At 37.0% G+C, this 27271-nt stretch overlaps 1 protein-coding gene across 1 annotated transcript in view; it reads right to left on the reverse strand.

Moving 5' to 3' along the window:
• Window positions 1-735: 735 nt before the first annotated feature.
• Window positions 736-27271, reverse strand: part of RpLP1 (Ribosomal protein LP1) — a 28170-nt gene continuing 1634 nt past the window's right edge. Inside the window, exons 2-5 of the mRNA XM_090375199.1 lie at window positions 8663-8723; window positions 7484-7615; window positions 3536-3589; window positions 736-833 (exon numbers count right to left, since the gene is read on the reverse strand). Coding sequence (XP_090231325.1) covers window positions 820-833; window positions 3536-3589; window positions 7484-7615; window positions 8663-8723 — 261 coding nt within the window. The 3' untranslated portion in view covers window positions 736-819. The remainder of the gene's footprint in view (window positions 834-3535; window positions 3590-7483; window positions 7616-8662; window positions 8724-27271) is intronic.

Genomic DNA, 27271 nt, shown 5'->3' on the forward strand with positions numbered 1-27271 from the left:
TTTGAGACCTATGGGATGAATTGGAGTTATGTAAATTTGGTCAGTTCTTCCAAAAACATTACTCCTCCCTTGTTTCAAACACTATTTTGGGATGGTCCCACCAGATCAGATAACAGCAGATAGTATACCACACTTCCAAGGCAGCAAAAAACTCAGCAGTTACTGATAACTTGCAAATAAGATATTTTAGTAAATTTTTCACCCCCCACTACAAATTGACCAGCTTTTCCATAATTTACCTCATGTCCTTGTTGCGAAAAGAACAAAAAAAAGGAGTTAGATACATTCATATTTGAACTGCAAGATTTTAATACATCTGAAGGCAGAGTCCTAAATTTAAATAATCTGGACCACATCAGGTCAGACTTTATGCTAAGAATTTGTTAGTGTCATTAACTGTACTGTAGTCACGTGGAATCTAATCAACCTCAGCTGAAAAGTATTAGTTCTTCCATACTGACCACTCAGCTACATTACGCCTTAAACTACAGGTGCTCTACAGTCAGCTTATTTTCAAAGGGATGAATGTTGAGGGAACCCCCAAAACTTTATTTCAAGTAGTTAACTGTTACCTAGGACTGATTTTGTAGTAGCTCAGCAACTTGGCCAAGTGGTTAAATACCCTCACTATTGATAAGTGGAACAATTTCCACATAAGGTTTGTAGTTAGCTGCACCTTCCTTATATTGCTAAAAATTTAGACTAAATAAAATTCTTCAGACCTAAGGACACACATGCAAACAAACAATATTTATTTTTTCTTTCTTAAAAAATACAAATTATCAGGGAATGCAGTACTCTCGATGAAATGCTTGCCCATCAGTCAAAGAGACCTATAAAGAGAAAAGTTATAAATAAATTTTATATGCAATATTTAAAATAATATTGTCATACCATTAAAATGTAACTTGTTTCTTCTCATATTTACATACAGGCAGCCTCTAATATTTGGCTGTTTATTACCATTATGTTTATATTTAAATGAAATTGGCAAGATTTCTCTTTTGACATTCTCAATTTCAATATGCACGCAAGTCCACTTTCAAATTTTCTCTGTAAAAAAAGGACCTGTGCTATTTTATACATTTCATAAATAGTTCCTTAAAGTCAGAAAAAGTAATGCAGAGGAATATTGCTCAAGATGAAACTGAATATTAGCACACACTGAGGTTACAATAACCTGCAGAGAACAATGGGTCTATACATGTATTAAGTTATTTGAGACAATCAAATTTTAGATTTTTTTTGATATGCAGTTTAATAATTAAAGACCCAATGTGTCCACACCCTTACCTATCATGACTAATTTGTATCATAGCAACCCACTAGGTGGGTATATCAGAATTGTTACATTTGCTCGATTTTGATAAATCATGATACCACCCCATATAAAACTGGAGCAACAAACATCAGGGGTAAATTACTACAGAGAAGAGTTTAAGTGATACACAAAATTAATAAATGGTCACTGCTTTTCAAGAGTTTGGTACTGTAACCCACTTTCTGTTTCTAATACTTATTAATTGTATTGAGATGAGTGCTTATAAGTGCTGAGGGAGCACCTTTACACAGCATATGACCTGCATAAGAGGGCACAAATTTAAATTGTAATTAACAGAATAAATTCCCATGTGATTTTATTTCCTTGCATAGTAAATCTCCATGTTCAAAACACCATATATGACAGCTTGGCAACTGCTACATGATATTTCAACTTGAAGCAGTCAGCTGATTTTCAGCTATTTGATGACCAGCCAAAATGGTTTTAACAGAATATTTGTTGACATCCTATATCCAACTGCTTGCATCATTCTTAAATTTTATCACATCTGTCCTTGAAACGCATGCCACTAAAGTATCCTAGCTATAATCAAGTATTTTGCCATATGCTTGTACAACTATGGTGATGCTCATTTCTTTAACAAAAAGAAAGTTTTCGCCCCAAAAGAATTTGTGAATCACTTCAACAAAGTAAAGTGCTAAAAGTGAAATTAAATTACTTTCAGCAACAGGTAGAAATTAACATTTTCACATGGGCAACTAAAACAGCAACCACCCTTAAAAAAAAAAACTTATTCCAAAATTCTTTTCTTATTTCATGTGATATTAAGAAATTTAATTGTGGAACCTTTCATCCTAGCTTCTAGTCAGATCCAGACTTGCAATTGTTAGAAACGCAAGTATAGTATTAACTTCCCTCAGTATGACCAGCTTTAAATAAAAGCTTAATGAAATAACAAGGCTGCAGTAGTTAACAGATGGCATTTTAAATGTGCACAATTTAAATCAATTGCAGCCTTTACTTCACTAATAGTGAAAAAAAACACTTCCTTAAATTTTTGGCAATACCTACCTAGCAGATAATTTATGCACTTCCCCACTTTGTATATTTCTGAAAATAATAAAATGCCAAAAATTAAAATAGGGGTATGTCATGTCCATATCAGTTGCATGGGGTTATAAACTGTCATCATGTGAATCATTCTGTTAATCAATATTCATGCTGGTGGACAGTGACGACTAGTTTGGTTTCTGTCACTTTTGGTTTTGTTGGAGGAAAATCAGCTGGAATGGTAATGGGGTTGTTACTGGCTTGTTCAGTTGTTTATCACAAAGTTCATTGTTAGGAAGAGAGCAAGGAACATGCCCAATTAGATACAGATTTTGGGGTATTGTTACATTTGTCTACTATGACTGCTTTCATCATGTCTGTCTTCTCTCAAACCTCTGAGTATGAGACTATTTTCCATTTTATATTTCTGGAATTTTTTCCCACGTGCCCATAGTTCATATGTTTTGGAGAATGCTGGATGGTTACCCTTACAGTTCAGGCAATCAGAAGCACTAATGGTGAAATCATATTGGTTATGCTTCTTTGATTCACAAATAGGACATACTCTCATGCCTCAACATGCAGTTTGTGAGTGCCCATATTTTTGGCATTTTAGGCACCTGATGGAGGTAGGAACATTAGACTGTATGCAGCAGCTTTGACAGATGCTGGCAAGTTGGAAGAGCTGAAAGTGAGGATTATGTTTCTTGCTGGAACAAGACTAGTCTTTTTGAGTCATGATTCTCCTTGATTGGATGCCATTTTGCTCACATAGCTCTTGGACTATTTCCTCCCTTGATAGGAGGAAATTGTCAAAGTCCCAATCTTATTATTCCTTTGAGCTGAGTGGAATTAGGAGTTAATTATATTACATACTTCCACACTCAAATTGAATGTTCTAGTACCCTACAAATCAGTGCATGTATTTTTTTTTTTTTTTTTTTTTGTTATGCTTTAATTTATAGTCTAGCTGCATGCTTAAATGAATTTCTGAAAGTGTAAGATTGCTTTGGTAAAGCATGAATTATAGGTTTTTCCCTCAAATTAAAAAAAAATTTAATCACTAGTTTTACTGAGAACTAAAGGCTAATTAATCATCAGACTCATTAAATCAGTTCTTTGCTTTCATGGTAAATAAAGCATTATTGAGTCATCATATGAATCAAAGCTTTACTAATTCAAAATTTAGTACAATAAACTTACCAAAGCCCATGTCATCATCAGATTCTTCTGGCTCCTCTTCTTCCTTCTTAGGAGCTGCAATATACAAAAATACACATTTGGTAGATCCAGTAAAAAATATAAATACCAGTCATACTTTCAATTTTTCACCAAGAGTAGAATACAAAGGTCTGTTCAGGTCACACAAAATGTAAAAACAGCATTGAATTGAGGAATAAGATGGCAGTCTCAAGTGGTCAGCAGGATGGGAAGACATACCATTTCCCAATTATTTATAGAGCAAGCGAGTCAGCCTAAGCTTAAAACATTACATGGCAGAAGATGGGTAATGCCACCATTTACTTCAAATCCTTTAAAGTATGTTTCGGCTAGGAGTCTGTAGACATAATAATAATGTAAGAAATTGCAAACAACTCTTGCTGAATCCATAAGAGAACATGAAAATAACTGAACTTTGGCCCCATCACCATCAAGACACTAAACAACTGAATAGAATGGCTGTGCAACTCTTGCCCAGATGTTTGTTACATTTCTTTAAATGTAGAAGACCTTGCATCAGTAGCAGAGAGGATAATATGGAATGATGGATAATGCTAGAGTCCATGGATGAGCTCCCAAGTATGATTCATGCAAGAACTGCAGCAGCAAGTGTTATTGGTTACAAAAAAAGCAAGACAGAAGGAAGAATCATACCAAACAGTGAACTACACAAGTGCCTATGAACTACACAAGTACCATTCCTCACCATGCTGTGCTGAATGATACCACATATCAATATAAGTACTATTGATTGTTGTTTGAGCACTGTCTCCAAGCTGATAAAATGCAAAACACATTAGACACCACCTGCTGTCCTGTATTGCAATTTAAAATTCACTGCCATACCATACCTATCAAGCAATTTCTTTACCAATATACTGGAGCTTCCATATTCCCAACTTGGCCCAAATGAGAAAGGATATACAGATAAGCACTATAGTTGCCACTAATTTCTTTATTAACCAACACAAATTAAAGATTGAGTTTTTATGCAAATCTGAATGCATCACAAAACATCAAGTTAGTTTGGCACTAAAATAGTTAAAGATCTTAACACGTTGAATGCAGACTACGAGTTAACTCTGACTAGTACGACTTGCCTTTCAGGTGCAGCTACGAGTATATTCATAGCAAATATGTGCAACTGATGGATAGTTGGCGTCTGGGATAAGAATACAAAAAAAAAAAAACCAACCACAGCATCAGAAAACAATTTATTCACAAAAAGAAATGATATTTTCTTCACATAAAGAGCTAGCTTCTCTTAGCTAGCTTCACTGGACAATAATAGTGTTCCATGGCATTTATTTCTCGTACATACTCGACACTGCTTAGTAGGGCGTGGTTTTTTTTTTCTTTCAGTTGGTGGTATAGCCAACTGCAATTCTAAATAATGAATTTTATGTTCAGACCTAATCTTCTTTGGAATGTTTAGAATTTTATTTTTACCACAATCAAACATTCAATATAACTTTTCCATTGAGTTACAGGTTCCACCATAAAATGTCCGAAATTCAGAGAAACCCGTAACTTGATTGAAAAGGGTGTATGTGTCATGAATATATATATTTCTATAATATGTAATGCAGTTTTTTTTCTGGACATCTGATGGTTTTTCTTAGCGCAGAATAATAAGAGCATTTGATCTGATTGATCTATGAACCAGGACTGTAAAACTCATCAAAAAGCTCTTCAAATTCCAAGTCACTCATATTAGCATAGGGCTCAAGCTCTTCGTCGGTCAGTGGTCTCTTCTTATCCATGTTTTAGGTTTTTTAGTACATAACAAAGTACAGTGGTACCTTGGATTACGAGTAACTTGGTATGCGAGTGTTTTGCAAGACAAGCAAAAATTTCTAATAAATTTTAACTTGATAAACGAGCGAGGTCTTGCAATACGAGTACACGGTCAGTCCTCGTATAACACGTGCTTACACTACACGAATTCGATCATACAAGATTTATAAATAGGGGAACGATATCTTACATAACACGAACCGAATTCGCTTATGCACAATTAGCCTTTGTGTTTACAAGAAATGGCAGTCGAACACAGAATCACCCCAACCGAACGCAACTCGATAGGAACGAAGAGAAGATTTTGAAAATGTATTTATGGTTTTTTATATCAGTGAAGGGGAAACACATTTCACCATAATAACGTAAAAACCAACAATTCCGGCTAGTATAATCACAAATGCAATTAGATCGAGTTTACTACCAGTTTATAACAGATTCCACTAGCAGGAACGCAACTGGAAATTGTTTTTATTGTTTTATGGTAGTAACCCCTAGAAATGTGCTTTAGTAAAATGTGAGGTGTTAATAGTGTATCTCTTCCTTTATGGTGTTGTTTATTCAGTTGTTACACGCGCGCAGCTTTGTTTATGTGTATCAAGCGTGCCTCCTCATTTTGTAATAGTGCGAGCGATGAATCTGATTTCTGTGAAATCCTCAAAAGGAGGCAAAAGCAAGTGTCACTGGAAAGATTCCTTGTTAAAGTCGCACAAAAAGAAAAAATCAACAGATAGCAGTGATTCCGTTAGAGACAGTGAAATTCGTCCTACCCAATAATTAATAAATTCGATTGCTTTATGTATATTAAATTTAAATATTAAAAATATAAAAAAGGTATGTATTTTGTATTAATCATTTTTACAGTATATGAATATTTTTGAGTTTTGGAACAAATCATCTGGGTTTCCATTATTTCTTATGGGGAAATTCGCTTTGATATACGAGTGCTTTGGATTACCAGCACGTTTCCGGAACGAATTATGCTCGTGAACCAAGGTACCACTGTACTAAATACAACGTGCACAGCAAAGTCTGTCAGTACAGCAGATTTACGCACAGCACAGATTCATATACAGAGAATTCCGCAAGTTACAACACGTCTGATTTAATCGAGTTAACTCTTAGTTGACTGCTGCGAAGAATTTTCTATTACATACGCCAACTACAAGATAATTCACGATGATTTCTTACAACAAGAAGCTTTTTTTTTATGAGTTTTGGTGATGAATATATTATAATTTGGGTTTGAATAATTTAACATGCCTAACTCAAATTGGCATCAGAGACCAGTTTACCCAAATAAGCCTTGGCAGTCAACGTGTTAAGCAACTTAAAATTCAGCATGGAGGGGGAGGGTAATTTTCTTTAATTCACTAAACTGAATAAAAATTTTAGAAAATATTTCATTATGTATTACTGTTTTTAAACAGGCTTACTTATTTTCTTAGTTTTTGATAATTTTTTCCCATCTTTTAGTACACAACCCTCCTAACCTAATGGTTATACTACTATAGTAATGGCTATTTGCTGTTTTGCCTGGCTCCCAAACCTTGTATTTGACTGATGGATAATTCAATATGACACTAATTTTAAATAAGGTTTGAAACAACTTAACCATACTTTTGTAAAAAGTATATTATATGGATTTCACATACAGATTTGCCACATTGTTTCAATAAAGTATTCTATGCCACTCCTCTGTCAATTCTAACACAACATGGTTTCACAAGTCACTCTCTGCAAGAGGGATATTAATTGGTTAGTGTACAGATGTCCATAAAACCTGGAATCAATAGAAACCAATTTTTACAACTGCCCCTTTGTTGCAGGATTTAGTTACCCACATGCAAGTCACTGTTAAGATGTCTAAAAAACATGGACAAAAAAAACAGCCATGGAGTTCATTAACAATCTTGGGGGGAGGGGGGAGAATTTAATCTAAACCTGCAGAATAAAATGTCAACAATTTTTAATACTGGCATTTCACAAAACATTGAGGGCTGTACCTCATTACTGACCCTCATATTAAAGGCTAAGTTATCAATCTAATAATAAAATTATAGAACTGTAAGTCCATCTATTTCCTCTTAAAAGGAAACTTGGAAATGCAAAGAAAACCTATTAAATATTTACCTTCGTTTGATTCCATCTTGCTTTCTGCAGGACCAGTTGTGGCAGTTGCAGCAGGAGCAGATCCCACACCAGCCCCAACATTTGTAATAAGTGATTTCAGGTTCACTCCCTCAAGGGCCCTTGCAAACAGACCTGTATTAAGAGGAAAGGATGAATGTCACAAATTATATACTATACACTCTAAAAACATTTTTTATAAAGATTACCACTAAACTTAACATCAGACAGTATCACCATAATATTCCGAAGTGCCTATTAATACAAGTTGACAATTATATGGAAAGATGATCTAGAAATTTTAATGTAGGTTTTCCTAGTGAAAAAAATGTTCCAGGAACTCTTTCAACCAAATTAATAAATTGAGTCAAATTTAACTGGGTAAATTATTAATATTAATAGTGGCAAATGATGCAAGAAAGAAAGCTTATACAGCATCAGCAAAAAAGCATTTCCTACAGTCTTTCTAAGGTCTAGCTATTCCTTGAACTTATTCAAACTACCCACTTTCAGACAGACACTTACTCTGACAATCAATTAACCACTGGCTTTAAAATTCCTCACATCAACCCTGTAACCATTAAGGCAGATATGCCTTCAATCAATAACAATGGTAAATACTGGAGGGGAAAAAAAAAAAACTGAATCCTGGGGAACTACTATACAACATTAGTACAAGAACAGCAATGTTTATTGATGACCACCTGTTTCTCCCACTCAACCATCCTTTTATCCATAGCAGTAATTTTCACTAATTCCACATGGTCCAACTTCTCTGAAATGGACAAGCTACTGACTAGATAACCATCTGCAGACTTGTTTCTACCAAGGGATAACCATTCGGTAACTTTTTTATCTCAAAAAATCTCACCAAGCTTTGCAACTGTCCATAAATGCCCTATATTCTCAACACCATTCCAACTTCATAAATTTTGCACTCTTTTACTGTAATATAAAGCTTCATTAATTTAAGTAAAATTTGCATATGGCACATTTAAGATTTTTAACTGGCATGTATTCAGTTGAGGTTAGTGCAGATTGTGCTAAGTTACACATAGCTGTGTACACAATGGCAAGGGTGAATAAAGTCAACCAAGTTTTTCTTTCAAGTTTTCTACAAACAGGAGCATCTGCACAAACAAAAAGAAAACTAACAGTAAATAAAATAAAACAAATGCTTACCAGGCCAATAGGGTTCCACATCAACCTTTGCTGCTTTGATCAAAGTCATTATTTTTTCACCCTAAAATGAAAAGTTGCATTACTAATGGCAATGTCTTTCAAAATAAAAGTTTGAAATACAGACTTCCTTTCCTCCTCCACATCTAAAGAAATAATCATTAAAGTTTACACCCACAGTGAGGATAAAAGCTTATAAATAGTGGCAAATGATGCAAGAAAGAAAGCTTATACTACAGCATCAGCAAAAGGAAGACATTTCCTAAACCCTTTCTAATACTGCATTTGTCTAGTCATTCCTTAAACTTGTTCAAACTACCCACTTTCAGACAGAAACTTACTCCAACAATCAATTACCCACTGGCTTTAAATTTTATTTTACCTCCATACTTAAGGTACTGAAAATTAGAGCAGTTAGGCTTTTGCCAATAATTAATATGCAGTGCACAAACCAGTATTGCACTACTGGTGGGTGCAGGATTTGTGCATTACAGTACTCAGAGAATAGTAGACCCTGGCCTGGCTCATCATAGCAGCCAGCCAGGTGTTGGCTGCACCCTGGTGGCAAAGTAGCTTGACACTAACTACACACCAAACACACACACTAATACTTTATCAGGCCCGTTTTGCAGAGATTTTGCACAATCACAGATGAACTAGGTGGAGACTGGTTTATGCCTAGGAGCTACCCTGATACAAGGCCACACACAAAAAAAAATAATAAATAAAATAATATGCAGTCAGTTTTTCGGAGTGGCACCTAGATCATATCACACTGATATGATCCTTGTTTTAAATTTTTCAATAAAAAAAAATTTTTTTTTGCATCCCACTAGTGGAATGTAAAGCTATGCAAGTTAAATACAGTCTATTTGGTGAATCAAATAGACCAAGTTCCTTAAGGTTACCCTGTAACACACAAATTTAGAATTTTAGCACTCATTGATTTTGCATTTAATGGACAAATTTGTAAAGCTCAAATGTTAATTCATATGGTCTGTTATGGTTGCATGCAAAACTGATACTTGCATTGTCTTCCAATTCCCAGGACACCCAATGCAATGCAAGTTTAGTTTGCCATTTTATTCATCGCTATTATTTATCATAAAAAATACAGTAATACTATGGCACTATTTCACCAAACTGTTCTCAAAATCTTGATCAGTTTTGTGACAGGGAATCTGTCATGTTTTCAATAATTAAACAGTTATACTAAATGTCCCAAAATATACTAAACAATAAATTAAGACAAGATGTTATTGGAATTGCAATGAATGTCCTGTGACTTAGACACCGTAGGAATGTGAATATGCTATTATTTTCAAATGTGCCATTACCCAGGCACTTTTCCTCAATACCTGTCCATTTTTAATTGGATTAAACTACCATAATAAAACATGGCAATAACTATATTTTAAGGAGCAATATCATTCCCCATAGCTCTGCAAACAAACAGTACATTTAAAGCTGTGATTCAGACCCCCCCCCCATTCTCACCTGAGCCATGGCACCACTTTTGCTCAGAGCTTTGCTGCTCTGAGACAAGATTTCCATTCAAATTCAGTATAGTTAAAAACTACACTAAACTTATAAAAATACTACCCTTATTTAATATATACCACTAAACTTGCATTACTGCATGGTCCATTCCCTTTATATAAGAGAATGGCAATGGACCACACAGTAATGTGCACCAATCATGATATGAAGTTTATATTGTTGCTATATATCTCAATAGAACTTACATTACATATTTGCTATAAATTAATAGCAAATATGTAGCAAAACAAACAAAAAAAAATACTATATAAATAATAAAAATTAATCTGCATCCATTGCAGGATGCAGACATCAAAAGTCATGAGAAAATGGACCATAATCTGCCATGCTGGTCCAGTGTGGGTTGGCAGATAGATCAAAAGACCATATTTAGTCAGGAGCTTGAACCATAGTCTACTTAAAGACACTGCACCCCCACTCTTGGCCACTTGGCTACAGAGGCCTTGCTACACAAGTAGCTCCAATATCAATACTATAACAACGGTGGCAAAATCCAAACATTCTTATCGACAGAATGCAATGATGGCAGAAGTCAACTGTGGTTCAAGCAATTACAAGGGCAAGTAAAGAACAAATGCACCAAATTCCACATACAAATGTGTTACCATTTTCATATTTCACAAAAGCATGCATATATCTTCTGAAACTGTTTTTCTTTCTCACCTTACTGAGAGATAAGGTTAACTTAGCTGGTCGGAACGAGTGCTTAGGGAGCTGACGTTACCACTGCAAACCAACTTTAGTAATCTAACTAAAGAAAACCAACATTTAAGATTCCAAAACCAAGTAATTTTAGACAAACTAAATGACTTAGAAACACAACTGCATGACTTCAAACATTTTGTTAGTGAAATGGCAATTCCAACAAGTCAACATTCACTAATAGAACCAATATTAAACCATCCTTACCCCAACAAACCACAAGAGGATAGTATGCCCACTCTGGATAGTATGCCTGCTACCACTGAATTTCCACTCCATGTGAATGTAGGAGAGAATGCAAACGAATGTAACGAACTTCAGAAAAAAACAAAAACGCCAACAACAACTCGCTAAACAAAATTCCTACTCCACTAGGCTGCCATGTCAGCGAAGACGTGATACACCAGGTTCCCCAACTGAAGCATCATGTGCAAGAGGAATCATAGTCCACACCCAGACCTCTGAAAGCCCTAAAACAAGCATAATGGATTCGACTTTAATTGAGTATCCCACATATGCGGAGACAGTCCAAATTCCCGTAGTCGAAAACCAAAGTAAAAAATTTAAGCATGTCCCATCTAAAGCTAATCTCTCTCAGCAAACTACTAATGTATCAGTTGATACGAACCTCCCATTGATTACTCAGGAAAGAAGACTGGCAGACATATACCATATATCAGCTGTTCGCACCAGAGAAAGGATCTTCGTATCCAGACTGGGCCCCGAGACAAGAACAGAGAGTATCAAAAGTCTCTTTTTGATGGAATATGGGTTTGAAGTGGACGTAAAGAAATTAAGAATGAAACACCCATGCTATGCCTCCTTCCTAGTGATTTGCACATCTGACACAACTAATACTGTCATGAACCAGAAGAACTGGCCTCCAGGAACACTGGTAAAGCCTTTTAAAGAAAGACGCCCCGTGAGGGCACACAGACAAAACTCACAATCTAATCCAACATAGCAACTAATGACTAGTTTGGAGACTGAATCAACTATGCAATTGCGATATTTTCTACAAAATGTCAGGAGTTTATCTAATAAGCTCCACTCCCTCCAAACGTTTTTAAGAGAAACTGATCTCATCTGTTTAACGGAGACCTGGCTGACAAATGAGCGAAAAATTGATATACTTCTTAAAACTACCCCTTACAAAGGTATCGGAAACAGTAGAGGTATGGGAAGAGGAGGGGGCGTCCAAATATTCTTTCCAATCCAGTGGCAGGCGACTAGAGTTAAAATAAGCCAGTCTAACAACTTTGAAGCTTTGTGTGTAATGCTGATGAACCGGCAAATGAAAATACAACTGTTTGGTTTAGCTCCCTCCTGACCATTCTGAAGTTACACGGATTGAACTTCAGACCTGGTTAGTAACAAGATTAGCCCCTACTCAACAAACTGTTGTAGGTGGAGACTTCAATATGCCAGTCCCAAGACATGTAAAAGCTCTACAAGACTTAACGTTAACCTTGAATTCTTTAGACCTTAGGAGACATATCACACTGCCAACGAGAAAAGGTCAAGCTTTAGACCTAGTATTCCTAGTATACTAGGTCAAGCTTTAGACCTAGTATACTAGGTCTAAAGCTTGACCTTCCTCAACTGTAATAGCATACCCAACCCCTTCACATTCTCATCAGATCACTCACCTATCACCTGTACCTTCTCCATGCCAAAGTTATCGGAAAAGAAAATTAGAAATTACTATTCGGATACTCAGTCTGATCTGATCTTTTCTCCAAAATTCCTGAAACCTGATATAGTTATCAACCTTCTCTCAACCATTAATTGGGATAATTTATCGTCGCTATCTGTTGAAGAAGCAATCCAGACCCTAGTTGAGCAATTGAGACATATCGCCACGATCTGAGCATCTAAACAAGTCATAATTACTGAGAGAACCCAGCGGTGGTTCCATTCGGATATGAAAATTGCCTTTAGAAGTAAGCAGAAGGCATATAGAAAATGGTTAAAATCGAGAAGCAGTACAGACCACGAAACCTTTAAAAGAGAGAGCTCGTTTCCTTCGCTTCAAGAGAGGAGCACATCAACAGTATATATTATCCCAAATTACAAAAACCAGGAGAATTTTCCCAAAGCGCAACAACCATTTCAACATGGATGAAATGGTATTTGAGGAGTGGACTCTCATTTCTTTCGATCAAGATGCGACCACTGAATTTTCGCCCCTACCTAGTGTAAACCAGAACACTCTTTCTGCCATGGATGATGTTATTATCACTAAGCAGCAGCTCATTGACGCCATAAATGGCCTGCCCAACAAAGCTACTAAGGGCCCTGACGGTATACCACTGTTTATAGTTAAGGTGTGCTCTGTGTACATAGTGGATCTTCTCTTAAACATCTTCCAGAAGATTCTAAAGACAGGCACCATACCGGAAATCTTATTATGTCAAACCTGTCCCTAAAATTGGAAATCCCAAGATGCCTAAGGACTTCCGTCCAATCTCCATAGGATGCACATTATTAAAGATATTTGAAAAACTCATACACCCAATGATTATTCAACACTGTTTTGCTCACCGACCACACTACCTCCACAGAGTCCTGCACCATAGGTCCATGACCTCTAATCTCCTCGATACTCTCTTCAGAGCACAAAAAGCCTTGAATGACAGAGCCCAACTAGACAATCTTCTTCGATATCAAATCTGCCTTCGATACTGTCTCCATTCCTACACTTATACGCATCTTAATAGAATATTTCAAAGTATCTAACCAAATTGTCAGCATTCTGAAGTCCCTACAGCGGAGACACTTAATTATAACCAACAGAACTCACCAGAAAACAACTTATGCAACGAGGGGTGTACCTCAAGGTGGGGTGATGTCGACAACCCTCTTTGCAATCCTACTTGAACCATTCCTTGCAAAAAATCCAAATTTTAGTTCCTTCGCTGATGATCTAAAATTCTTTATCAATTCAAAAGACCCCAATCAGATACATGAAATTAACAATGAAACCTCCAAGCAAATCCAACAGTTAATTGACTTTTTACAGCGAGCTGGACTCCAACTCAACAATGCCAAGTCAGCGCACATTACAATAACAAAGAGGAAGGTCAAGAATGACATTCGAGTTATGGTTATTGGTGAGTCAGTCCCCAAAGTTTCATTTCATACTGACCTGGGACTAACGTGGGATGAAGACTTAAATTTCGAGAAACACTTCCTAAAGGCAAAGAAGACCTATGCTGCTTTCTGGGCTATCCGCCAAGAGCTCGCAGGCTGTCACAACACCAGACTGATTGGACAATATATTAATAGATGTCTCACACCCATACCACTATATGCCTCAGAAATCTGGTCCTCTGCATCTACCTCTCGATGTAATAAATTTCTATCAATGGAATATTGGATTCTGCGGTGGCTGAACCGTCTGGGAGGGAACCCCTTTACAATCTCGAAATCCATTCTCCTAGTCAACCTATGCATGACCTCCTGGAAGCTAATTGTCCTAAAAAAAAAAAAATCTGTCAACACTTGCCAAGCTGCTAACTCACCATATTGATGACCCATCAATAAAAGATATCATCGCACCAACAAGGGGAAAAAATAGAAGCCATCCCCCACTTAGGATGAAGCTATCAAACTTGGGCTCCCTAAAAGGAATGTTCCCATGTAACACCACGGAACACTTCAACACCTTCTCCATTGATCCGATAAAGTTTGAAGTCAACAAAACCTACAGAAGCCAAATTATAGACCAAATCTGGACTAAATCACCAGGATTGCTGTGAAAATTGAGCAGTTTTTATTAGAAATTTGATGATATGACCAAATAAAATGCAATAATGTAATGAATAAATAAATCTGTTATGTTAGTTACTGATAAAGAAGTCAATTATCAAGATCTATGTTAATTCAAAGGGAATACATTGAGTAAATGTATATATCTATTTAATAGTTTTTATTATACAATAATTATATTGTAAAGAGCTGAAAATTTGTACAAAAGTGTATAATGTATATTTTATAATTTCTGTATACCCACTTGCTGTACAGGGGGTGAACCTTGTGTTAATAAACTGACAGTAAATAAAATAAAAAAAAAAAAATTAGCTTCACACTACAAAATTATGGCATATAACAGAATGCTGCTACCGGGCACTTCTGTTTTGGAACATATATACCGTAGTGACAGCCAATTCATAACGAAAATAAGTAGAAAATCACAATTAAGAGCATCCAATTTTAATGGTTTTTTTGTGAAAAACAAAGGACATAAAAATAAGTTTTTCAAAAACATCAATAAATTCTTGTCCACCACTTACAAAGATGAGACAGAAAGGACAAACTTGCTAAAAAAGACTGACTTGCCAACATGGAAAGGTGATAGCTGTTAGCCAAGAATTCTAACACAATGAAGAACAGATTGAAAGTGAGGAAACTGATTTCATAGCATCAACAAGTTCTGATTAAAGATTGGTTAGAGGGGGAAAAAAATCATGCACCATGGCTGTCCTGCTCTCACACATTTAATTCTCCATATTTTCTTGGATCAGTCTAAGGTAATGATTAATCATTGGTTTGATGGAATTAATCACTTGTTAAATATACTTCACATATCTTATTTCTACATAACTTCATATCTTGAAGTAGTTTGTTCAAATTTTGTTTAAAAAATATACATACACTTTTTATTACAATGAAATAATCCTATTCATTGCAGATTGTTAGTAATGTGCTGTTGATAAGTGGCAATGCTATTGTTACAGTTAACAATTATACATCAAATGCACAATGACTATTCATTTGTATTGGATCATATATAATTTACTATGGATCCAATTTTGTGGAGCAGATGTAGGCAGGTATAGCTAGGTTTTTTGCACCCTTGGCAAATTAGTGGCTATGCATCTTTTTCAATAACTGATAAAATCATAATTAATAATAGTAAGTACAGTTGGGCCACTGTTTAACGAACATCGATGGTGATTTAGATTTTGGGTACCACTCACTACTTCGACTAAAAGTAAGGAAGAAGGCAGTGATTGGTAAGTGCTACTCACTGTTTCCTCCCACCCCCTGTCCTCCTAGGTTTACATGCCTAGGGTGTTTATCCCACCACTTGCCACTGTTTTAAAATCGGGAAATGAGTTCCCGATTTTAAAACAGATGGAGGGGGGATAGACACCTTACCTATGCTAAACACCCCCTCTCCTCTGAAGACAACACTCAGAAACAAAACGCATTCACAATCACCAATCACAGAACTAGACCGTACAATCACTCTGTTCTACGACCACTGCATGGAGATGAATGGTACCGAAACAATAGATTTTATCCCGAATTTCTTTAGAGAAATTCTATTGTAGCAAATTTTTTGAATTCCCCTATTTAAAAGTTTCTGTAGATCGAAGAAAATTTTCCATATAACGAATGGATTACAATGGTGGCACATCTAAATTTAATTGTTTTATTTTATCACTATATTCACAATTATCCATTTATATAGTAAGCACAAAAACACTATACACACATTATTTATAACTAACTTATTCAATATTGAGAACTGCATTTGAGCATGCACTGATGAAGCGGTCACCTGATTGGTCCCTTACTCTCTGGACAACAAATATATCTATGCTGCTATGCAGCATATATTCAGATTTAGGATGCATGCAGGCTTGACTCTCCCTCTGAAAACATACCATTTGGAGAAAATTAAGTTTAACCCCCTCTCATCCTGATGGGACATCTATGGGTGCCATTTCGTCAGCTAGCCCCGGGTGTCGAAGTAGCTTGGCACGGAACTGATGTGGCCTGTCAGCAGAGACCTTCTGATACTGGCGCCCTTGGCACCGGCCCCAATGGCAAGGCATTCCTATGCTACTGGATGTAGGTATATGGCTGCATTTCAAGCATTTTTAGCCTAATGGTGCTGACTAACATTTCAGTGTTGGCAGTGGCAATGTATATGCCTATGTTTAAAAATACAATCACCAATGCTATGTTTAAAAATACAATTGCCAGACACTATGTAAAAAAAAAAAAAACAGCAGTCAATCAGAGATGAGCTATTTCCATCTACCATCTAAGCAAATCAGGGAAGAGATGGCTGGAGGTGAGAGAGGAGTACTCAGTTTGCTTTTGGTGTACTATTGTATAGTGTCAGTTTGTGAGTTTTAATTAAAAATTGTATTAAATTAAAATAAGGGGTGCCATGTCTAGTAAAAGAGGTGTAATAAAGCTAAGTTAATATGAAATTGCCACGTAGATCTATCACAGTAAAAAAAAAAAATTAGAGTTAATTCATAGAATGGAAGATGGTCAGACACGTCCCAATGTGTGTAGAAATATGAAATTGCCTCTATCAACCAAGTACCATAATGAAAAATGCTGATAAAATCAAACAGTCAATGCAACATGTTACGACAGTAAGTGCAACATAAGTGAGTTATAGCAGAAGTAAACTTTTAGGGGGAAAAAAAAAAAAAAAAGTCACTGTGGGTGGCAATCAAATTGAAAAACATTCCATGGACTCAAGCTACTCAAGCCAAGAACCTGCAGATAAATGAACCACTAGGTGGCAGTGATCACAGTGTGTTGAAGTGGGATTTACTCAAGGAGGTAACTACCATCAGAGGTAAAGGGAAGGGTTTTTGTTTTCGTAAAGGCGACTATGATGGTCTGAGACAGTATTTAAATTCTATACAGTGGGACCAACTGATGATGTTACCAACAGCAAACTCAAAATGGGAAGCATTCAAGGAACTAATCTTGGAGGCTACCAGGCTTTACATACCAACTAAGAAATATTGTTCAAGGTTTAGGCCTAAATGGTTGTCAGATGAGCTAATGAGACATGTGGCAGAGAAGAAAAATGCATGGGATACATACAAATTAATGGGTGACATGGAAGCCTATGATAGATATAAGTTGGTCTGTAACCAAGTCACAAAGGAGATTAGGCAGGCAAAGGCAGACTATGAAAAATCCTTGGCAAAGGATGCAAAGAAAAACAGAAAAGAGTTTTTTACATACTTGAACTCGAAAAGGAAAGGGATGAATCAGATTGGTCCACTGGATATTGATGGTTCAACAGTTGAGGATCCTGCTCAGGTGGCTAACAATCTAAACGAGTATTTTGCATCTACATTCACGCATGAGGAGTTATTCAGGAAGGAGAATGATGTAGGTAAAGTAAACATTGGCAGTGAGCTGGATGATTTTGTAATAACTGAGAGGAAAGTGGAGGAGAGATTGTTGAGGATAAACATAAAAAAGGCACCTGGGGTGGATGGGATCTATCCAGTTATATTAAAGGAGGCAGCAAAGGAAGTATGCAAACCCCTAGCCATAATTATGAGAGCTTCTTTGGACTCAGGGGAGGTGCCCATAGACTGGAGATGTGCAAATGTAACCCCAATTCACAAAGGAGGATCAAAGGCTGACACAAGTAATTATAGACCTGTTAGTTTAACTTCTGTTCCAGGTAAATTAATGGAGGCACTGGTTAAAGAAGCACTGCAGGATCATCTAGACAAGAATTCAGTTATAGCTCAGACGCAGCATGGTTTTGTTAAGGGCAGGTCTTGCCTGACCAATTTGATTGGATACTATGATGTAGTCACAAAAGAACTGGATGCAGGGAATAACTTTGATATTATATATTTGGATCTTAGAAAGGCTTTTGATACTGTTGCACATGGAAGACTGCTGCACAAATTGGAGCAGTGTGGCATTGGAGGCAAATTGCTGCTATGGATAAGGGGATGGTTGAGTGGCAGAAGACAGAGAGTGGTAATCAATGGACACTGCTCAACGTGGACTAATGTTATTAGTGGAGTTCCTCAAGGTTCAGTGTTGGGTCCGTTGTTGTTTTCGGTGTTTATGAATGATATTGATGATGGGATATCAAGTTTAATGTCCAAGTTTGCAGATGATACAAAGGTTGGCAGGGTCGTTAAGGACAATACTGACGCTATGCTGCTGCAACAGGATCTGGAAAGGTTGAACAGATGGGCTGAGAGGTGGCAAATGAGGTTTAACATCGACAAATGTAAAGTGCTGCATATGGGAAACAGTAACCCCAGAGCAACGTATCAACTCTGCGGTACTACACTGACAGTGGTGGAGAATGAAAAGGACCTGGGGGTAATTGTGCAGGCAGATATGAAGTTCTCTGAGCAGTGCAGACGAGCTGCAAGAGTAGCGCATGGTGTCTTGTCAATGATATACAGGAATTTTTCTAGCAGGGATAAGGAGGTGATTATTCCCTTGTATAAGGCAATGGTAAGGCCACATCTTGAGTACTGTATACAGGTCTGGAGGCCTCATTTCAAGAAGGATGTAGAGCTGCTGGAACGGGTACAGAGAAGGGCAACAAGATTAGTAAATGGAACAAAGGGTTGCTCTTACGAAGAAAGGCTTAAGTTTTGCAAATTACAGAGTCTGGAGACTAGGCACCGGCGAGGTGATCTGATAGAGGTGTATAAGGCTTTGAATGGTTTGAGCATGCTCAATGCCAATGGGATTCTTCATCTTTCTCAGAATAATCACCTCAGAGGGCATAAATTCAAATTGAGGAAGGACGGATGTCGGATAGATGTGCGGAAATTTGCCTTTGGCCAGCGGGTGGTTGGTTGGTGGAACCGACTTCCATCACTTGTTGTTGAAGTTGATAGCCTAAACAAATTTAAAGCTCAACTGGACAGGTATTTCGAACGAACGGAGGGGTGAAATGGGAGTGGGTGTTTTTTTTTTTTTTTTTTTGGCTGATGCTGAGTAAGCTTGCTTTCTTGCATCATATGCCTCTGCTAATGCTAATGCTAATGCTATTATTACTGATAAGGCAACACCAATTTTTGAAGGTCTTAAGAAGAGGGTGGTGATGAGACTTTTAGGTAGCAAGGGATGGTTCATTCAATTTAAATCTCTAAATAAGTGCCACTGTGTGAAATTAAATGGCAAGTGCAGATGCTGAGGCAGCTGTAGCAGTTCATGCAGAGTTTCAAGTTGTTTTAGAGGGGAATTCTCCTCATCTCATTTTTAATGTTGACAAGACCAGCCTTTATTGGAAGAAATTTACATCCCAAACCAAACTTCATTACCCACAAAGAGCAGCCTGTACCAAGTTTCAAGGCTGCAAAAGACAGACTAAAGCTTCTGATGGTCATAAATGTCTCTGGCACTTTAAAATTAAAATCAATGTTGGTGTACCACTCACAGACACCGTGTGCTCTCAAGGGCCTAAACAAAGCTACATTGCCAGTCTAATGGAAATGAACAGGAGGGCTTGGGTGACAAAAAATCTTGGATTGGTACATTATTTTTGCTCTACTGTGCTCTATTTTTGTCAAGAGAATGAGTTAAGATTTCTCTTGGACAGTATCCCTAACCATCCTACAAACCTTGAAGTCAGTACATCTCTGGACATCAATGATGTTTACATGCCACCAAACACCACTTCAGTTTTGCAACCAATTGACCAGGGGGTAATTGGCAATCTTTAAAGCCTATTACCTCCACCAAACCTTCATGGAAATGGTGAGAATTTTGGATAGGTCAGACAAAACTACCAAGAATTATTGGTACTCATTCGACATTTTGAAGGTCATTAATAACAAACAGAGCTTGGGAGGAAGTGTAAGTGAACTGTTTGAATGGAATGTGGCGCAAAACTTCTTCCACGACTTCACAGAATTAGAACCAGTGGAGAACACTGTTGAAAATGTTAGCAGACTGGCACTGGAGGCAGGATTGGACAAGGTTAGAGCTGAAGATGTGACAGCTGTTGGATAGCCATGGAAAGAACCTTGGAAAAATGGCTAAAGAACTAAACCAACAGGAGGAGAATGAAGAAAAACAATGAAGAGTATCCTAAAATCTATGAATACTTGCAATCTACAGCACATCCTTTCAGCCAAGGAAACCCTCACTGATGAGCTCTGAGATTGACGACAACTGGGAGCAAAGTGTAAAAGTGAAAAGAGCATAATTGTATCAATTGGCCCTTATTCTGGGATTCTCAAAGAAAAAGATCCTGTACCAGTGCTTCACCAGAGAAATAAAATCTCTGCATTATGCTACTGTTGAAAAAGACCAATGTAGGGGCTTTATAGTGGTGCTAACAAAAACTGTCTGGGCTTCAAAGTAAATATACAAAATTTACCTTTTTATTTAATTAAATCCAGTGGTTATTTTATACTATATTACATTTAATTGATCTATATACATAAAGATACTGTTTTTACATTCATAGCATTCATTTCAGAGCCTGGACCATAATTCATTCGACTTACATTACATAATTAGGTTATTTACGCCTGTTTTTTTGCACAAAACCTTCAGGAATGGAACCCAGTCGTAAACTGAGGGCTACCTGTACTAATCTAAACTACTTAGAATTAACAAAATTAATGGTTCATGCATTTATGTTGTCCTAACAAGCCAAAAATATAAATTTTTGGATCATATTTGAGACCAGATGTTAATCCTTACTTTTAACATATAATTGGTATTTACAGCAAGCTTGAATTGGAATCCAAAGCTCTATGGGTATGCACCATAATTCAAAAATACACATACAGTAGTTCAATAAAATTGAGTATTTACTAGATACCTCCAGAAACCACACATGGCAGCTGGCAAAAGGGAGTTTTCTGCTGATTATACTGTTTGCAAGGACACCACCTGGCAAACTGTTACCCTGCAATAATCTTGTAGATTATATTAATTTAAATGTTTGCTACTCTAATATAGAAACAATAACTAAAAGGCAATTGTCAGAATAGATTAAAAGCTAATTTTAATTAACTAATGGTGTTAATTTTAATACAAACTTAATGTCATTCCTTGGGCAAGGACTGGTATAACATTTCTTTGGCATAACAGCCAACTTATGCCTAGTGGGATAAGTATTTACATGCAAGGGGTGATCATTTAATTTGCAGACTGGTACAAGATGTTTGTTTATTGCATGAACTTTCCATAACAGCCACTAGAGGCACTTTCCCTGATTGCTACTGAGCAGATTGAGCACATGCCAGTACTTGCCAAAGTGTTGAGTGAAGTTTTTTTTAGCTATATATCACAGACTATCATTTTGAAGTGCCAGTATCATGTCAGATGTAGAGACTGAACAGTGATATGCAATTCATTATCGTGTCAGACGGGACTTAAATGTATCGGAAACATTTAAAGAAATGAAGCATATGGCAATGAGGGTCCCAGTAGCCTTCCTCCAACTCCTGAGCAAATCACAGAAAGCCCAGGAAATCTTGGATGAAGATGGGCAAATTATACTTCCTGAATTAGCTGTTAGAATGTCCATTTCATACGGTAGTGCTCAATATTGTGAAATATCACCTGAAAATGTTGCAAATCTGTGCCTGCTGGATTTCACACAATTTGACTAGAACAAAAACAGCAAAGAGTAGACGTGCAAATAAATGATCAATCATTTTGAAACACAGGGTCAAAACGTCTTAAATTGAATAGTGACTTGTGATGAAACTGATTTTCCACTATGATCCAGAGAGAAAACAGCTGAATGAGCAGAAGCATTCTGATTCACCAAGAGTTAAGAAATTGAGCTTCTTGTTCAAATAAATGGTTCTTGTGTTTTTTGACATAAAAGGCATTCTTGTTAAGACATTTTGTGCCTCACGGAACAACTATGAATAAGGAAGCATACTCTGAGCAGCAAAGTCAAACTTCGCCACCCCATTCGCAAGAAACATCAAGAACTTTTGGATGTGAAGCGATTTCTCCACCAAAACAATGACAGGCCCCATACAGTCAATACTGTGCAGTCAGTGATCACTACCATAGGTGCAGCGGTTGTACCACACCCTCTTAGCCCCGTGTGATTCCTTCCTGTCTGACAACAATGCTCACAGAGCCACAACAGAAGCACTTAGAAATCTTTCAAAATATGGCTTGCAAGAAGCATTTAATGTGTGGGTACTACAGTGGCAAAAGTGTAAAGTCCAAGAGACTATTTTGAGGGGAAATCCACATCTTGCACCAGTCCACAAATCAAATGATCACCCCTTGTACATACAGCCTCCCAACACTATGCCTTTAAACTTTATAGTGCATCAGAAATTAACTTCAATGGTTTGGGAGAACATACACTGAAATGAATTCATAATGATGATTAATGGGATGAAATGTGTTGTTCATATTTAGGATACATTTTCCTGTTGAACAAACATTATGCCAGTGAAGTGGGTGCTACTAGTGCAAAAATTTTTATAAGTTCAAGAATTTTAAATTGGAGGTCAGGATAATTATCTTTACTTTATATACAATTTCAATAGTAGCTGCAGGGTTAATTACCTACTACAGGGATCCAAGTTTCTGAGTGCATTAAACATGGGGGACATCAATGGGCAAGGGGGATTCAACGCATTTGACAACCCAATTTGGAACAATATCAGGCGAAACTTACTGATTGCAGCTCTAAAAAGCTGCATTCGTATGGTACTTAATGAATTTCTATAAGCATATTACTTGCAATTAAATTTGCTAATGCATGGAGAATATTTTCCAGGGTATTACACGCTAATATCATTCTGTTAGTTTGGTTTCTAATTCTTGTTCAGCTAAATTGGTTTCGTAGTTAGTGAGCTCTATGGCTTGAAAATTGAGGTAGTCTAGTTTGCCGTAGTGCAAGATAAATTTTATTCTCATCGATTACTATTTTGATATCTAGGTAAAAGTGGCCCAGAGATAGATGGACAAACACATCCATTATCAAACAAAGCTGTGAAGACTATTCCCTCTGAGATTTAACATACAAAAATAAAATGTGTTAAAATTTGTTATACTCACTATTATTAATTTTCAAGTGATGCCAAATGGATGTTTGGCCCTAAAAAACCAACTACAGTGTTTAACATATTAAGATGTGCAAACCAAGTCTGGCAGGCTAAGGATCAGTGGCACTTAACACTGAAAACACTCAAGCATACACATGACTAGGTTTTTATAATGCTCTCAGAGAAAAAAAAAATGCAGCCGTAAAGGTATTTTCACCATAATTTCAAACGGTAATTTCCATATCTCATCACAGAGCAATAAAATTTAAGATTCCTAATAAAATTATAAAAATACTGTAATGCAGAGGAAGCTGGACAACATTCCTGAACAATAAAATAAATCTCTGCTGGTTCAAAACTGGCTCTTTGGTTTGCAATTTGCATATTAATAGAACCCTTAATGAGGGGTATCAAATTTTTCCCCTGACCATGTTCTTTGTCCCAGGAGGTTGAGATTTGGAACATTTATTACTCCCCACTATGTATTTACTATCCAAAACATTTTCTCCCATATTTTGCAGGTCTCACTTTGCTCTTGAAACCATACCTTTATCACAGAAATTACTTATACATTGCCAAAAAATGCTGTCCACACAAATAATTTCAGAAGCAGAAAGAGGAAGTAAGACAGTGCCAAACCAGAAGAATAAGGCAGGTGTAGCAAAGATCAATGGTTGTGACAGCAGTGTGGGCTGGTGCAGTCTTGAAACAACAGCATCTTTACTGAGCAGTCTTTTCTCAAGTGACTCAGTAATGTGCATTGATGGTGGTACCCTTCTCTGGGTAGTCTAATCTGTGAGAATGCCCACCTCATCCCAGAAAACTGACAGCAACACCTTCCCTACAGATGGTTACACTAGCCTTTTTGGAAGTTTATGGATGTTTCTATTGTTTCGAAACTTGTTTCCAGTTCAAAGTGATATATCCACAATTCGTCCACATCACTAGTCAGGGAAAAAAAAAAAAAAAAAAACCAGATGAATGCTGTACACAATTGATTCTGCAAAGCAGACTTGCCTTTTTTCTTTTGAAAAAATATAAACAGGTAAAAAACCCATTGTGCTGAGACCTTATCCCAGTCTCAACAATTGTCTATTATCGAGCAGTCAACAAAGCAGTCAACAAAGACCAAACGTTAAATTTTCTCTACAAATGTGGATGGGCACCCACTGTTTTTCCTCATCATGGATCTCTTCCAGCTGCACCTGTGTATATGATGGACATATATCCATATGCATCTTTTCATGGATAGTCCTTAGCTTTCCCTTTCAAAGAGCTGTATTAATATTCAGCTTTATCCATAACACTGCCACATAGTCAGTTCTGTAATAAGAAATGAGTTAGAACAATGAAACTTCTGGCATATTTTACTACTTAAACAAGCAATACAGTCAAATAAAACAGTGTTCACAGAATACACAGGTCAGGAGAAAAACTGATATCCTCTCATATATGAATCTATAATTTATATTTGTATTTTAATTAAAGTCTAATGTTCAAGTGTTTTTTGTGAACAAGGCAACAAAAGAACCATTGGATGCTTATCCCAATATTAGTTAAACAATAATAATAAACCTGATATTAGTGGTTCACCAGCCCCATCAAGTGCCTTGTAAATTGGTTGAGGGACTGTTTGACCATTTACTAGAAATACTACCTCAAACCCTGAAAAGATTTTTCCATTGAAGTCAGGAAATTCCTAAATTTAAAAATTTACACTGGTCTCCAGATTTGTTTCCAAAATTCATGGTGTTTCTGGATGTACTTTTAGTTCTAATCATAAATATGACATTCAGCCTTTTAGCAAATCAATTGTTTTCTTAGATACATATTCCATGTGTTATGCATACTACTACTTTTGTGACCGACAGGTATAAACATGCCGAGACACATCTGGGTAGAACTGCAAGTCAAGTAGCTATATAAACTTGAAAAGCATTTTTTCCACCACATAGGAAAGACTGGGCTCTTAGAGAATAAGTTGCTGTTATCAAGGATTTGGCCACTAAGTTGTCTCAAAATGAAATAGCAAAGAAAGATGAAATATTACAATCAAGTGTCGCAAATGAAAACAAATCAAGAGGCAATTATGGATTAATCTACAGGAGATGCCTTCCGAACAAGAAATGACAGAGAATTAATCAGAAGATGTAAACAAAGCTCTATTTCACTGGCAGCACACACAGGAAATTGAAGTGCTCTTAGGCACTTCAATATTCAGATGGTCTTATGTTCACCAGTGTAAAACCATCTGGAGCCAAGAAAGAACAGCCTTTGTTGTGTGCAAATACAAATAGATGAGATAAACCTCCGGTCGAAGCAAAGCATGGTGGACCCAAGATCTCAGCCTTAAATTTCGGAATAAACAAAGACTACATGCAAAATGGGCAGCAAAATCAGACCCACTAGACAGAATTGCATACTCAAGAGCCTGAACCCAGTTCAATAGAAGCAAATCTGAAGCCATTAAAGCCTACATTGACAAAACAGTCAAGATTGGGAAGGCACTGCTTAAGGCAAGGCATGATGAATTCCCTCAACAACTTAATCCAATTGAATGGCTAGACTACATCACAAGATTTAAGCCAAAGTCAGCGTCTGACCTTAAGAGCATTCACAACAGTTGTCAGCGAGATGTCCTCGCTTCCATCATCATCACAAAAAGAGCTTATCCAGGCCATCAATGATATCCCACCAACATCTTGCACTGGATATGGGGTCCCACAATTCATTCTTAGGAGCGTTAGTGTTTTCATCATTGATGCACTCCTAGGTATCTTCAATGGAATCCTCACAACGCAAAGTTTCCCAACAGCCTGGAATCAATATATTGTCCGACCAATTCCCAAAACACAAGGAGCGACATCAATTTCACAATTCAGGCCAATAATGAAAGCCTCATGTCTCCTCAAAGTCATGGAGAAGTGCCTTCTTCCCATCCTAACCAACCAGGTTCTGCCATGTGAATCACCATACGTTCACCATGCCTTGAAACACAGGTCCATAATTACAAACCTATTGCAAACCACCAACACCATTCGGAGGGTCTACAAGATAGGGCTGAGATGGCAATTGTTTATCTGGATATTCAGTCTGCATTCGACAGCATAGACATCCAGCCCCTCCTGCAACTTTGTGAGGATGGATACCAGATAAAAGGCAATATACTGGAATTCTTGAAGTCGCTACTTATGACTAGGGTCCTTCACTTGACTGTGAATAAAAAATCATTCACAAGGAAAAAGTTTGTGTAGGTGTACCCCAGGGCAGAGTCCTCTCAGGGCTCCTCTTTACGGATGCCATCCACCCATTCCTGTGTCAGCAAACAGAATTTATCAGTTATGCAGACGACTTGAAGCTCCTCTATCGGATCAACGGGACCGCCCGACCTGATTCTGTTTCTGGAAACATTATATCAACAGCTTTAAGAATCTGATTATATATTGGCACAGTTTTCTCTTAAGATAAATCCAAAAAAATCTGTACAAATGGTATTTTCCCTCAAATCAAACCCAACACAACTAAACCTGGAAATCCACAGAACCCCCATCACCCCAGT

Source organism: Mastigoproctus giganteus, chromosome 6 (genome assembly GCF_048544385.1).
Source record: "Mastigoproctus giganteus isolate SK-2022 chromosome 6, ASM4854438v1, whole genome shotgun sequence".
In the NCBI taxonomy this organism is placed as follows: Eukaryota; Metazoa; Arthropoda; class Arachnida; order Uropygi; family Thelyphonidae; genus Mastigoproctus; species Mastigoproctus giganteus.